Source organism: Piliocolobus tephrosceles, chromosome X (genome assembly GCF_002776525.5).
Source record: "Piliocolobus tephrosceles isolate RC106 chromosome X, ASM277652v3, whole genome shotgun sequence".
NCBI lineage: Eukaryota > Metazoa > Chordata > Mammalia > Primates > Cercopithecidae > Piliocolobus > Piliocolobus tephrosceles.
In genome coordinates this window covers 80,665,820-80,682,260 of record NC_045455.1, presented here as the reverse complement: position 1 = coordinate 80,682,260, position 16,441 = coordinate 80,665,820, and the positions used below count along the sequence as shown (strand labels likewise).

General features: G+C 34.0%; 1 protein-coding gene across 2 annotated transcripts in view; it reads left to right on the top strand.

Annotated features, from left to right (window-relative positions):
- NBEA (neurobeachin) overlaps positions 1-16,441 on the top strand; it is a 743,995-nt gene that overhangs the window by 616,771 nt on the left and 110,783 nt on the right. For both annotated transcript variants that reach the window (XM_023208811.1, XM_023208812.1), the window contains exon 45: positions 11,105-11,217. In XM_023208811.1, coding sequence (XP_023064579.1) covers positions 11,105-11,217 — 113 coding nt within the window. The remainder of the gene's footprint in view (positions 1-11,104; positions 11,218-16,441) is intronic.

The following is a 16,441-nucleotide window of genomic DNA, read 5'->3' as shown; positions in this document are numbered from 1 at the left end:
CCTTATTCATGATTAATTACAAAGAGTTTGCTTCTATAAACCAGGCTCTACAAAAAGTTTTTGCAATTAGATGAATTTAAATAATCACATAAATAAAGATGCTTACTGTAATTATTGTTTTGTTATGAATAAATGTTCACAACTGTGTATTTAGAGAAGTGTTCTTCTTTGAATCATTACTTTAAAAATATAACTATGTAATATTACTCTTAAAATCTATCATACATAAGTGTGACTATAGATACTATAGGTATATATTAAATATAGGTAATATAGATACATATTAAATAGACAAAACTTGATTTGTCCACAAAAGGGAATAAAGCTATTTGATACATTAAAATGCTTTTTCATTTTAATCCCAATACATTCATGTATATATGTTCATATATGCATGCATTTATTCATATGTGTAATATACACACATATATATCTTGAATAAACCTGTTTACTCCCTCAAAGATAAAAGAAATGTGTTATACTATTCAATTAGCATATTATTTATAAATAGGATGAATTTAAACATCTGAAATGTAAAGAACTTAATTTTATTAGCATATTTAAGGAAATAGCATGGTGTAGCAGAAAGAACGTAACTTTCAACACCAAAGAGAAGAGAGAGAGAATCCCAGATCTGCCAACTTTCTGTCCTGGAGCATAAGTTGAATTTTAACTTTTAACTGTATCTTGGACTTTTAATCTTTTAATATCAATATTTAATATGTTTACATTTGTTGTAATAACTGGTATGTTTGGTCTTATATCATCTTGTTTTATACTATTTTTTAATGTTCTCTTGCTTTTTATATTGTTTGTTCTCTGGCTATATGAATGCTTTTTTGCTCAATGCTATTGAGATTTAAAATATAAACACCTTGTTATTAATTCTCCTAGAGATATTACATTTTTAAAAGCCTTATAAACTATATTTTTCTTAATTTGAACTCAAAAATGAATTACCATTTTTAAATCATACCTAAGTAAGACAAAAACCTCAACTCAATTTTATTTCTCATTCATTGCTTATCTTTGCAGATATAAATTACTAGCCAGAATCCAGATTATTATTAACTTCATACTCTGGGTTCTACATCTTTTTGCAAATTAAGAAAGATTTCAAACTATTGAAATTATGTGTTCATGCAGTGTATTATTTTCAGCTGTATGGATCTTTACCTGATTTTGGGGGATGATGTTCTCTGTAAGTTCTTGTGCAACATTTTTCCATATTCCCTGTATTAGGTTTTTGTATTATCTGCTCTTGAGAGACCTATCAAGACTTAGTATCATTAGACACCATTAGATGGACTTATGGATTTTCTTCCCTTGGCTGTGCTAGCTATTTGGAACTGTTGGATATAAAACTGGAGGACAGGGTGGTATACCTCACTTCCAGTTCAGTTTCCAATGTAGCAGGCATTCATATTACATGGTTTTGCTATTCTAAAATGAGATTTTCTCTAGGCTCTGGATGGAATGTTTTCCAGTTCATTGTTGTAAACGTCTCTTCTAGTCTCCATCCCTTCCCACTGCATTTTACTCATGTCAGGTCAATTTCCCACAGTGTGGTACAGTACCACCTACTACCCACTTCATGCCTGTTACTTTCTGGGAGTCTCTTTATCTGTCCAACTCTGGAAAGGTTGCTGTGTCTAAATCTGGGTAGAGATAACATTGTCATCCCTTCTAAAAGTTGCACCTGAGCAGTATAGAGCCTAATATGCTTTTTTCTATTTGGGACAGTCTTTGGGTTTCTGAGCCAGAGCATGCAGACTGTAATGGGAATTAAAAAGCATCTTTCTATTCTTTTTTGAATCATTGAAGTCTGTTTTATTTATAACATGAAGATTATATAGGCCACTGATTTTTTCAAAACTTAACTGGGTACTTCCTTTGCAATTATTATAACTAAACATGAAAGCCTGACTATTGTAAGCAATGGGATGAAAATTAACAATAGGGACTAGGAGCACAGAACACTTACAGTCTAGATGAATTAGTGAAATACACATAAATAAGACATTTTAGGACAGCTGATAGTAAATGCTGAGTCGTTGCTACAGTGAGTGCTGCATGAGCTCAGCAGAGGGGAGGTATTTTAAAATGTGTTTGAGGAGAAAAAAGAGAAGGGCTTCACAAATTTCTGCCAGTTGTATATATATGGTGTGTTCAGTGGACAGTGGAGCTTTAGGAAAATTAAACTGATAATTATGTATGGCATAAATCAAACTTGAGATTCCTTGGCATTAGTGCTATAAGGAGAGTATTACAGTAGTAATAGTAAATTGTTCCTGAATATTTACTATGTACTACATATTCTAATTTTCTCTGACTACAGAAGCAAGTAAAGTATGGTTTCTGCCTTAAAAAAACGTAATATAGTGAGGAAAAAGATGTATACCAGTAATTCCACTAAAAAGTATTAGAATGAGGAAACAGACATGTATACCAGTAATTCCATTAAAATGTATTAGAATGTATAAAATTGTGTGCAATTTTATAATGTATAAAAAGTATTATAATGGGAGTATATGTGAAGCCATTTGCGGTTGTCAAATCTAGAAGCCATTATTTATAACTAAGAGATCAGAAAAAGCTTCCCATAGGTGACATTTAAATTGGGAATTGAAATATGGTTAGGAATTCAGTAGGAAGTAGGCAGAGGGCATTACAAGAGGAAAATGTGAGGTGAAGATTTTGGATGAGTATAGTGGCAGCAGGTATGGCAAAAAGAGAGTAAATGACACTTTGTACAATATCATTATACAAAAACGTTTCACTGTGATTTGCTCTAGTTCAGTGGTTATCAAAGTGTAGTCCCCTGACCAGCATTATTACCTTGGAGACCTGTCAGAGTTGCTGATCCTCAGACTCCTCCTGAAACCTAGTGAATCAGAAGCTGGCAACCTGCCTTTCAGCAAGCCCTCTAGTTGGTTCTGATACAAAAAGTTTGAGCACAATTGCATTAGCCGTTTAAGATCTAATTATCAGGACAAGATTTGCATATAAAACATTTAAAACATGCAAGAAAGTACAGGATTAAGTGCCATTCAGTGTAATACAAGTTTAGAGAAGTGAGAGATTAATATGAAATAGTCTACTCGAGGAAACCTTCTTGGAAAAGATGAGCTTTAAATGAACTCTTCAAGGATTTTGTCAGATGTAGATGACTATCCAGGCAAAATAAACCTTAATAAGTAGAATGACAATTGAAAAAAATTATGAATATGAATATCCTGAGGTACTCTCCCTGGATATATTTCTATTAATTTAATTCTTCCTTTGCCATCATCCTGAAACTTTAAATAGGAATGCCAGTTTAAACTGAGCACCAGCATTAAAGACATGGGTGATGGTTTTATTAGAGAAGCTTCACTAATGCCATGATTGAATACTTGTTAGTGCAGCAATTAGATTTGCCTGTTTTCCTGATTGGTGGACAGTGTGTATCCATTCATCTCTTCTTACCAAATCACCCTTCAGAGTTCTCTTAGGATCCTAAAATAAAGGGTGCTCTAAAGATGTTAAGTTGTACCAGTGTCACTTCAACGAACATGGGTCCTAAAAATAATCATACTAGTTTATAACACTGTTTTAAGGATACAGTTATTGTTCAGGAAATACTTATTTCATTTGATAGATTGAAACTTAGGATTTATCGTTTCTAGATAGGATGTTAGTCTTCTTTTTGACGAATTGTAATTCTTAGATAATCTAAAGCCAAGAAATGGTTGGCTTATATTTTGTCATAATATTTTTAAACATTTTTATTTTATATCCAGATTGAGAAAAAGTAATAGTATTTTTATTATGTCTTTGTTTTGTTTCATTTTTCCTACTGAAACATTTCTTTGTTAATAATAAGAATTCAGAAAACATAGAAAATAAGTTTATGATTATTCAATGATTTATAATGTGCCAAACATTTTTCTAAGGTCTTTATATGTATTTGCTCATTTAATCCTCACAATACCCCATGAGTTAGGTTCTGTTCTTATCCCCATTTTACAAAGAGAGGAGGTAGAGAGTAGCCAAATAACTTGGCCCAAGTCATAGGGCTAATAAGTGACAAAGTCGGGATTCAAACCTGGGCAGTTTAGCTCCAGAGTTTTCATTCAGTTACTACGGCATACTGTTTCAGGATATTCCTGGGACCATACAGCTTCACCTCCAGTCACCAGCCTTAACTTATTAACTGCTTTTAAAACCTAAATAATTAATGGTTTAAAACAATTTTGTCATTTTCTTTTACATTTCATCAAATTAACCCTTTGAAGTTTATTTGCTGTCATGACTCTTGTAGATACTGATATTCTAGCACTAGATCTGGGCCTGGAATTATTATCTTTAATGTAGAAGCTAGCCCTGTTTTCAGTTAAGCTTTAGATCAAAAGAAAGAGACTCTGAGACAAGATCTACTTGAGGATTTTTATTGGAAAAGCTCTTGGGATCAACATCTGGAGGGGAGTGAAGAAATTAGAACTGGGCAGAAGGAGGATTCAGACCTAAGTGTAGTTGTGACAAAGGCTTCAGTAGATCCCATGGGGTGCCTGGGCTAGGCTAACCATTCAAAGTTGTCTTGGCTTGAGGCAAGGGAGCCAGGTCTTCATTACCTCCACTCTGCAGTCATTGGATGCAGACTCCTGGGAAGGAGACATGACTTCGGATTGGGGGCTTTCTTCTAATGATAGCAATTCTTGGAGATGGGTGTAGCTGAACACCACCAGCCATCAACACCACCAGCCATGAACACTCCCAGCATTCACCATACCAACAGTTCTCAGACTTCAGTGTATCCAAAGCAAGATTGCTAAAACACAGACCTTTGGTCCCCACTGCCATAAGCTCTGATTCAGTAGGCTTGGATTGAGCCGCAAGAATCTGCATTTCTAAGAAGTCCCCATTTGATGCTGATGTCATTGATCTAAGGACCACACTTTGAGAATTACTGCCCTGTATCTATATTCTTTAAAAGACATACCTAAAACTAATTTTATTAATCTTCATATAGCACTGTCAGTATCACACATTTTGACTCTTATGACAGGGCATCCTTAGCATTTTATGTGCATTTTATCTTCCCAATGAGAAAAAAAAGTTTTGCTCAGTAAATACCCATGAAATTAAGTTACTTAATATTTATTTTTGTAAATATTCGCAGGATTTTATGATCTATTATGTAAATTCACTAGAATTACTGGACAAGGGATTTTTTACACTTCTTGGATTAAAGAGAAGTATTACAGAATTGGAATCTGTTTGAAAAGAAGAAACAATCTTTGCTGGCTTCACATGTTTATTTGAATGGTTAGCCTAGCCCAGGCACCCCATGGTCAATGTGACCTAATAAATTTCATATTTTCTATAAATATTCTCCACAAATGTTCTATAAATAATTCTAAGACTTAGATTAAAACAGTACCAAACTCTACATTATTGGTTACTGTCTTGCACTCTCAGATTTATCTTTTTTCCCAAAATATTATTTTAGTATGAAATACAAAGTACATTTTATGACCCATTTCTTAAGGTGTCTCATACTTGACCAATTTCACTTTTCTCCTTTCTAGATGCTTTTAAAAATAAGACTCTGTATAAAGCACATGGTCACAGTATCATAGTATTAATGCATTATGCAGACTTTTTACACCCTCCTGTCGTATGTGTACATATGCATAATTGCATATAAATAAACTCACATTTACTGTATGTAAGTTTTGTAAACATACTTTACATAGTAACAGAAGCTTGTCAGATATTCAGGAAACATGTTTAAAAGACATCTAAAATTCCATAAATGTGTTCTTAGGCTTTGTTTTATTCTATTTATAAATTTAATGAATGTTCATTTTAGAAAATTGGAAATACAAAAAATGGTTAATTTTAAAAATTAAACCACTCAAAATTCTAACCGTAAATATCACAGTCGACATTTGGGTGATTTTTCTGTTTTTCTTTCTCTCTGTGTGGTGTATCATTGGGACCTGTAATGTATACAGGTTTGCTTTCTGCTTTTTCCATTTCACTAAATATTCTTTGAAGGCATGACTTTTAAAACTATATGAGAGTCCAGTTTAGAAATATGGCATAATTTATTTAGCTATTCGTGAAACACTTGATTTTTTTTCAAAGAACATTAAATTTTAGATGATTATGTAAAATAATCTTAATGATGCTTAGAGTTCTACTTAAAATGTGGTTTCAACTTTCAGTTCCCAGATTGACCTGATTTCTGTTCGTTTTCTGAAAATACAACCTACACCTTATTTTACACCTTTTTAGATAATATTATGGAAAAGATGTTAAAACCTGTAATTCTTGCATTTTAAAACATAGGAGAGTGACTGCTAATGTAGCTTTGTATAAATGATCCGCTGTTAAACTTGAGATTTTTTTTTTAAGCATTTTGAGTTGTTTTTCATATGATCAGCTAATGAATTCAGCACGACTTCTCCAACCCCAACCTTTTTCTCTTGTTCAGCATTTTCCACTTTTTTATTCTGTGATGAACAAGCCCTCCCTGGTTAATTATGTATATATTTAGCTACTGCATGTGTTGAGCTTATTATTGTCATCTAATTAGATGTAACTTGAACTGCTTGCTTCTAGAAAAATCATTAAAAATTCTTTCCTAATGACCTAGAGATGACAAAATGTCTGTAAAGTGTGAAGAAGCAGACAAGCACAGGAACATCGCTCTTAAAGAGTGTTAATCCAGATGCTGCAATCATCTAATTAAACAATATTTTGCTGTCATTAACATTTTCACCAAGGAATTGCAGTTATAATTTCTTTGTCAGCTGTCTCTAGATCACTTTACCTTCAAAACCAAAGTGCCATATAAAAACATTAAATTGGATGGTTTAATTAAAAAGTTTTTTTTAATGAAGAAACATATCCAGTGATTCTGAGATCTCATTTACTGTGTTTCACTTTTATTATTTGAGTAGATTAGTGTCATAGGCTTGCAGTATTTAATATTCATCTTCTAAGATAAATTCTTATAAGCATAGTTAGCAAAATAAAGCGTGCATATGTATTTATATATATACACATACATACACATATATATACACATACACAAATATATATCTATATATACTTACCACTGCTGGAAGAGGAAAGGACCCTACCAATTATAGCACCAGTGTATTTACTAAATATCAACTATTCTAAAGAAAAAACAAAACAATTAGTAAATAAATATCTAGGTATGCCAGAGCCTAACAAGTATTACTTTGGAAATATCTCACTTTTTGGATGATTTAATGAACAGTATTTTTTTATTCATTTCACAAAGGTGTTTAGTAAAGTAATTAAAGGAGTAATGCTAATTCATGATTAAAACATATCAATGCAAAACCCCAAAGTGCCACTTAATCACTCTTTTTTTTCCGTGTAACGTTAAATACATTGTGCATTTTTAATTCAAATCAAATACATATATGACTGTCCATTCTGATAGGCTCTTATACAGAAATTGTTATTAAAAATAAGCATTAATGTCATATTTATGTATAAAGTTTATTATATTTATTAGAATTAAAATAGTGCTGTAAACCTCTGCTAATTTAAAAATTACTAAAATTTTCTTCTTAGCACTTATTTTCAAAGGACCACTCAAAGATTATTTAAAGTGAATTGCAAAAAAAAAAATTCAGGACAGAATAATAGACATGAAATGTGGTTACTGGCATCATTCGTTTTCTGTATACGTGTGTGTGCATTTTTAAATAATGCTTTTCTTCTTTGTGTTTCTTTCTAAAAATAGCATTATATCTTTTTTTTTTTTTTTTTTTTGAGACGGTGTCTCGCTCTGTTGCCCAGGCTGGAGTGCGGTGGCACGATCTCCACTCACTGCAAGCTCCGCCTCCCAGGTTCACGCCATTCTCCTGGCTCAGCCTCCCGTGTAGCTGGGACTACAGGCGCCCGCCAAATCGCCCGGCTAGTTTTTTGTATTTTTTAGTAGAGACGGGGTTTCACCATGTTAGCCAGGATGGTCTTGATCTCCTGACCTCGTGATTCGCCCGTCTCGGCCTCCCAAAGTGCTGGGATTACAGGCGTGAGCCACTGCGCCCAGCCCATTATATCTTTTTTTAACTTTTATTTTAGGTTCAGGCGGTACATGTGCAGATTTGTTATGGGGTAAATTACATGTCCTGGGTGTTTGATATACAAATTACTTTGTCACCCAGGTGATAAGCATAGTACCCAATAGGTAGTTTTTGGATCCTCACCTTCCTCCTTCCCTCTACCCTCAAGCAGTATCCTTTTCTTTCTTAGAAAATCATTTCTGTTAAAAGGCTAGAGTCTTCAAATATGGTCTACATTTTTATGCTATTTGCATTTATGCAGTACATTTAAAAGTACATTTAAATACTGTGTTTATGTAAACTGGCTTTTTATTTTAACAGTTTTCCTTAATATGTAACTTATAAAACTTCATCAGAAATTATTTTAACAATTGTGGTATCTGATTTTCATCTATCAATTTCTTTAAGTAATATATGTTATATCTAGATAGGTAGCATCAGCATTATTCTATTAAAAAATACACACTGGAATACTTGCTTTTCATTAAAATCTCTAGATTTTTAAGTAGAATAGTTCCCCCCAGAAAATGGAAGAGCTCTAAACACTGCCATGGACCCATTTAGGATCCCAGAAATAGCTCTCTCTAGCCAATCTGTACTCTTTGTATATATACATATAAAAAAAAATACTGAGCTCAATTAGGTGTCCTAGGTTAGCATACATACGAACTATTAGTAATAAATTTTCAAGTTTAGAATTGTACAGCTTTTATTTTACAATATTGGTACTGTTTTAGCAGATTATTGTCATGTACCAAAGACTTTAATATGGCCCCAAACTCTCTTTTAATCTCGTTATTATTCTTCACCGTAGACTTAAATACAAGCAGGTTCATCGATTGCTTGAGCTACCTAGCTGCAGACATTTTCTTCTAGTTTAATGTAGACATTCACAGTATCATTCTGTCTCATATATACCACTATGCCTTTGCATAATCCTCACCTTCTAAAGATAATGTTCTGCAGTTTTCCTTTACTTGACTTACATTTGTTCATCTTCTGAAATTTGGATCATTTTATTCCATTTTTATCACATGCATATCCATTCCATCAACAAACATTTATTGGGCAGATGGCATGTGCCAACACAGAGAGATTAAAAAAACAAACAAACAGCCCAGCCCTGACATCTTTGAGTTTACAGACTGGTGGAGAGGCAGAGAAGTAAATGGTGATGTGTATCAGGTATAATAGAGGTCTGTATGAGAACTGTGGTAGGGCAACACAGGGGAAGCCCTAACCTAGCTGTAACCTCATCCCAGTAAATGCAAAGTGGAAGCAGTATTCTGCTGCCGTTATCCACACGTATATTACATACTTACAGCAGTTTATACACTTCAAGCAATATGCAGTTTAGTTGTAAAATGCAAAGCTTTGTATAATAAACAGATAAAATAGTCATCAACAAAATGTTTTCTAAATGTATTAATTAATTTGGTTTGCTGCTTACAATTGCAGATTTTAGTTCTTACTCAGATTGTAGTTCTTTTTTTTTTATATTTCACAGTTATGTTTTCCAACTGCTATAAGAGCAGATATCATTTAATGTAATTTCTTGATGATGAACAAGATAATGTCTGCATATCTATATTACTGTGATAGTACATGTGGTGTGTGCAACCACGGCATACTGGATGAAATTCATATCACTAAATACCAGTGAAATAGCTGTTTTGTGTGAATTTTAATGGAAATTTAGAAAATTACTGATAATTGGATCATAACACATTTTTATAAAAAATAATTTTGTTCAACATAAGTTTTCTTAGGATACTGTTTCTTTAATAGCCATTATTTTAATTTCACCTGATCCTGTGTTTTTTCAGTTCCAGTTTGTGAGGAGGGGCACAGCTTGCTCCCCTAAACTTTCCACATTCCCACTGTGCCTCAATATCATACCTGAAGTGTTTAAGACATTCTACCAAAACATAAACAGACATACTCACCCTAAGATCCAGCAGTTCTTCACTACGGTGAAACAACATAAGATAAAAAAAAATCCTGAACTTAAGGAGTGAAAAAATATATGATTGACATCTATCTGCCTCTGTACTTTTTCATCCTAGCTTCAGAGTACTTCTGTCCACTTGCAAATTCTCTGCGTTCATTCTTGATATAAGTTTAACATAGTATTCTGTTACTCTAATATAATTTCTCGATATATATTCATTATAATAGAATACCATCACAGCCGGGCGTGGTGGCTCAGGCCTGTGATCCCAGCACTTTTGGAGGGTGAGGCAGGCAGATCACGAGGTCAGGAGTTCGAGATCAACCTGGCCAACATGGTGAAACCCCATCTCTACTAAAAAATACAAAAATTAGCCAGGTGTGGTGGCGGGCGCCTGTAATCCCAGCTACTCAGGAGGCTCAGGCAGGAGAATCACTTGAACCCAAGAGGCAGAGATTGCAGTGAGCCAAAATCACACCACTGCACTCCAGCCTGGATGACAGAGCAAGACTCCATCTCAAAAGAAATAAAAAATAAATAAAAGATAAAATAGAATACCGTCACCTAAGCTGCAGATGTGCAGGTCATTGGGGTGACTTCCTCCATAATTACTTTCAGGGCCTCTAACTGACAAGGCTCTGCTTCCAGGGTTGCAATATTATCTGCATCAGCAGAAGAGAGATGAGACACACATGCAGGAAGTTTCAGTGGGCCACGCCTTGAAGAGACTTTGCTCACATTCTGTAGATTAGAACTAAATCCCGTGGCCATAGCTACTTGTAAGGGAGGCTGAGAAATGTGGTGTAGCACAGGAAGATGAGAATCAATTACAGTAACCAGCCAGTAGTCTCTATCACAATCTTATAAATAGTAATTCTGGTTATGTTTTAAAACAATTGAATGAACTCACTTGAAAAGCACTGTTATCAGAGTTAAAGATATGGTTCAATAAATAAAAAGGTACTTTTCTTCTGAAATTCAATAGATGCTTTGTAAGAACAGAAGCTATTTCATAAGCATTTTGTGTATGTAAATTTTTGTTTCTGTTTTTCTTTACTAGGACGGACATATAATGATCTGAACCAATATCCAGTATTTCCGTGGGTGTTAACCAACTACGAATCAGAAGAATTGGACCTGACTCTTCCAGGAAACTTCAGGGATCTATCAAAGGTAACTTTTAAATATATAGAAGTCAGCTTTCTTCATAAGGCTATATAGTCTAATAGTATTTCTTTCAGAGTATATGTAGCCAGTTAATGTTTGTAAGAAAGTGAAACTGGTTATCCTGACTTACATAGTCAGTTTCTAAATCTTACCAATTCTTAGCACAGGAATTAAGCTACAAGAAGATAAACTAGTACTAGCATAGGCAAAATGAAATGGGTATCTGAGAAATAGCACATGTAGGGAGAGGTTTCTCATATATCCTAGGCTTTAAAGTCAAGGTTAAAAACCTAAAATTAGTAGAAAATATGATGGCAAATCATTTATGTGATATATTCCTTAGATGATAAGGCATGTTATATTGACCATAAAATACACACATTGTAGGGAAATATAATACTGAAAAGAAAGTTAGTTAAGTTTATCAAGTGTCTATCTATATACGAGAGAGAAGATATGGTCCAAAAGATGGCAAGAAAATGGTGCATAACGGTAATAAGAAATAAAAGGCAAAATTTTTTATTAGCTTACCTCTTTTGTCCAGAGGAAAGTACAGTGTGATACTAAACTGTTTGAAATGCAGTGAAGAACTGGGAACTAAGCCCAAAAAGCTGCTCTATAGTCTAAGCTTACACCAGAGGCTTACCTTAAAGTTTATGTATGTTAGCCATAGTAAAGCCTCAGCCCATCGACTTTGAATGTATCTCTCTTTTCTATAAGACTTGATTATCTGATTTAGCAATCCACAGAAAGTTGAAAGGTATTTGTGTATACATTTGGTTTTGGGGGGCAGGTCGAAGGGGCTAATGGACAAGAGCAGCATAAGCTCTGTGAAGTAGGGAACACCCTTACCGCCGATTTAAAATGAATCCCGCAGATGGTTTTGAACTCAGCATGCCTGCTCCTGCCCCTTTTCTGGCCTTTGAAAGCTAGACCTATCCAAGTTGAAGTTCTGTACTGCACTAGTTACTAGCTGTGTGACCTAAAGCTAGTTTCTGTTGGCCCATTTGTAATATGAGAATAATAATACTGTCCCATGTCATATGGTGGTACAGAGCTAATGACATGTATATTTAAAGAATATAACACAGTACTTGGCACATAGAAGCACTTTCTGAGTGTTAGCTATTATTGTTACACATGGAATATTTCTTAACCTCTTTCGAAGACTGTTGACTAATTTTTTCATGTTCTTACGTGTCATTCAGTCTCCAGTTCTTTTATTTTATATAACTCTCTATTAAATTTTAGTTGGTAGCTGATAGATAATTTTAGCTGTGGTATTATAGATGTTAAAGGGACCTAAAAGATCAGTTAGCCAACCTCTTACTGAGAGTCCCACAACTGGTAGAAATAAATTGCTAGCAAATGAATTCTAATATGTTTGCAAATATAGTAATTCTTCCAATGTGAGTCAACCAAAAATTTTTAACTATTTACCACATTCATGTAACTAAATTATTCAAGATAAGTTAGATAGAAGCATTGTAATTCATGCAGCCTGCCTTTCAGGAATAAATCTAGTTATAGATTATCTAAATGATAAGATCAGTCCCCACAAAAATTAAAAATAAAGTACGATATTTTAGAGAGACCCACACGAGAGACAATACATGCAGGTTGAGTATCCTGTATCTGAAATGCTTGGGACATGCAGAGCGTTTTGGATTTTAGATCTTTCTGGATTTTGAAATATTAATATATACATTATATACTTACCAGTTAGCTGCAGTGTTTCCATTAAGCATCACATCAGTGCTCAAAAACTTGGATTTGAGGCATTTGAGATTTCAGCATTTTGGATTAGGGATGCTCAACCTGTAGTGATTAGGAACAAGAACTCTGCAGCTACACTGCCTACATTCAAATCCTCATTCTGCCATTTACCCGCTGTGGAGCCTTAGACAAGAGTATTAGTTTCTCTTTGTCTTAATTTCCTCACCTATATAATGAGACATCAATAATAATAGAGTTGTTGTGTGGAGTGTTGGATGGGTTAACAAGCATAAAGGACTTAGAATAGTGCCGGGCACATCAGTGTTAGTCAATGCTATGTATATGACAATAATAGAGTGGTAAATCATTGATATAGGCTGTATGCTTTGAATTGTATTTCAAATAATGATGATGAATATATGCCACTACATCCATATTGGATGAGAATGTTTGAATGGCATGCGTGACTTGCCAAGGTTGGAGTGTAATTTTGGGGTGTAAAGCAAAACCAAACTAACTTATTGATGTGAGGATGAAAACTGTTAAACTTGCTCTTTGACAAAATCTTGTCTGCATGTATTTTATTTAACATTAATTGAATAATCATTACTTAGACATTATAAAATATATATACAATAAAAATTCAGAGTATAGATTATCAGGTAGCATATTAAAACCTCATATGATGACTACTATTATGTCTATTGTATTATTTTTAAAACAAGGAAGGAAGTTCTTTTTCTTCGAAATCAACTGGGATATTGTGTTTAAAGGAAACTTACAGACTGAAGCTCCTTTTTTCTCTCCATCTATTTATTCATTCTTTCAGTTGTTCAGTCAACAAATACTTATCACACATGTTCTATATGTCAAACACTCTACAAGTGAAAAAGTGTGCAGGAGTGAATAAAGCAGACATATTCCCAGCCACTCGGAGGGAGTTCAGCCCAGAACAAAAATGAAAACTCAGATAGTTAACAGCAATATGAGAGGCCAGCATTTACAAGATAGGTTTAGTGGGGACCGTGCCTCACTGGGGAGTACAGGCTCAGCCTCGCTAAGACATTTGGATTCAAATGTTGTTGAAACCTAGCCCAGCGAAAGAAAATGTGGCACTCATTATGATTAGTATGGTTTATAGAAGGCATCTATTTACCACATATTTGCTGGTAATCATAGATTTTTTCCATTTATCCATGTAGGAAAAAATGAGTTAAAATAAATGAGGAAGTCACTGTTTCTACAGTAACTTAAGATATAAACATTTCAAGGGGTTTTTTTTGTTTTTTGTTTTTTGTTTTAGACAGAGTCTCACTCTGTCGCCCAGGCTGGAGTGCAATGGTGCGATCTCGGCTCACTGCAGCCTCCACCTCCCGGGTTCAAGCAATTCTCCTGCCCCAGCCTCCTGAGTAGCTGGGATTACAAGCTCCCGCCACCACACCTGGCTAATTTTTTTGTATTTTTAGTACAGATGGGGCTTCACTATGTTGGCCAGGCTGGTGTTGAACTCCCGACCTCATGATCCACCCGCCTCTGTGTCCCTAAGTGCTGGGATTACAGGCATGAGCCACCATGCCCAGCCCAGCCCACTTCAGGGTTTTTATGCTAACCTGTGTAATGTGTATTTCCTTTGGCAGAGCTTTTCCTTTTGTGCCTCACATGTGCTCCTCTAATTTTATATAGTGTTAAGTAAATAATACAGGTAAACAGATGGAGCCTAAATAAATTAGGCAATATGACTAGAAACTGTCATTTTGCAAGCATGTAGTTCTTCATGCTGTGAACAGTGGAATCCATGAGCACTTAAAAGGTAGATAGCTTTTCTTCAAATTTTACTATATTCCATGCTTTAGCAATTTCTTCTTTCTATTCTGTCACCCTAGCATGATAGGAAAATGTTAGCAAATTAAAGCCTGTTGATATGTTAATAAATTACTTGTGCATTGTTCCCATGCTTCATTGAATTTCTTAATAGGAGCTTCTTACAAATGGGCTAGAAACCTGAGACTATCCTGTGTAAAATCCATCAATAAACAAGATTTTAATGTATGAAAATATATCTTATTATACGCCTAATGGGAAAATGACATTTGAAGTATAGTAATATAATTGGAAGGAAAAACTACTATAGTGCAATATTATCGCAATGAAGAGATGCCCACTAAGAAGCACATGAAATTCTTGTAGTTATAATCAATACTACAAATGAAAATATTAATGGAGAGTTTTGCTCTTCAGAAGCTCAAGGAAGAATTGAAATACTTGAATGATGTAACCAAAAGCATTCTAAAAGATCTCTAACAACAAAAGTAGTTGTTTCTAAACAAACACTGGGAGTCCTGATCCCAGTAATAATTCTTAGCAGTGAATAAATCTAGAATTTGTTTCAATAAACATGTGGTACCCCAAATAAGTTCTATATTCTTTACTATATGAAAGAATTAAGAAACTATGAAATGTACAATGCCAAAAAAATAAATATTTATTTTCTTTCTTTACACCACCACATTACATAGGCTTCGTGAAATTCTGTGTTGTATCAGTTGGGAAACTTTTGAATGAACGTTTCAGAAAACACAGCTGAAATTGGCTTGAACAATAATGGGAATTGGGAAAAAAAATCAAGAGGTTGTAACTGGAACATGAAAAGAATGTAGGCTTCACTCAAATATTTGTTTCTCTGTCACATGTTATGCAAACTTAAGATATTTTCTGAGTTCTCTGAACTTGTTTGCTCATCTTTAAAATGAACACAATCATACTTACATAATAGGGTTGTTAAAAGATTTTAACACCGTAAAGTAGTTAAGTCACCTAGTATAATGCCTGACACACAAGTGGCATTCAGTGAGTGGCAGTGACACAGCAAATTTCCATAATTGTCAGTTGAGAGTTCACTATCTTTGGTATGATTGACAAAAACCTAGTGAACGTTTGTTTGATTCCTCTGATTTATTTTTTTTCTAACAAAATTAAAAAGTAATGCCATTTAATAAAATATTTTGAAGTCAATAAATAATTCTGTTTTATCATCTATTTGAGTTATCAAATTATCAAAACTGTAACATCAAAACACTAAGGTTATATTAAATGTTTATTAGAACTTTAGATGCACATTTATTTAGACTGAAATATTTTATATTTATAATACTCTTACTTGTTCTTTGGCCCACTTAATTGAACACTTGGAGAGCACAGGAGCAAAAGAAAAAAGTTCTTTATCAGTAAGATTTTTTTAGACCTCTCATTTTATTAGACATCATAGGTTCAAGTTTTATTTATTATGTGTACAGGTTAGAGGCTATGTTTATTGTTTTACATGAGGGACAGCAGATGAAATAATCTGCCTTTGACCTATCTTTTCAACACCAACCAATAGTAGGTTTAGAGATTTCCTCCCCACTCGATTTATATGGATATTCCTTATGGAGATGTAACCTTATGGTGAAATCTATCTTACAACATGATATATGCTAGTGTTTCAGTTATTTACAGATACTCATATGAACTCGAC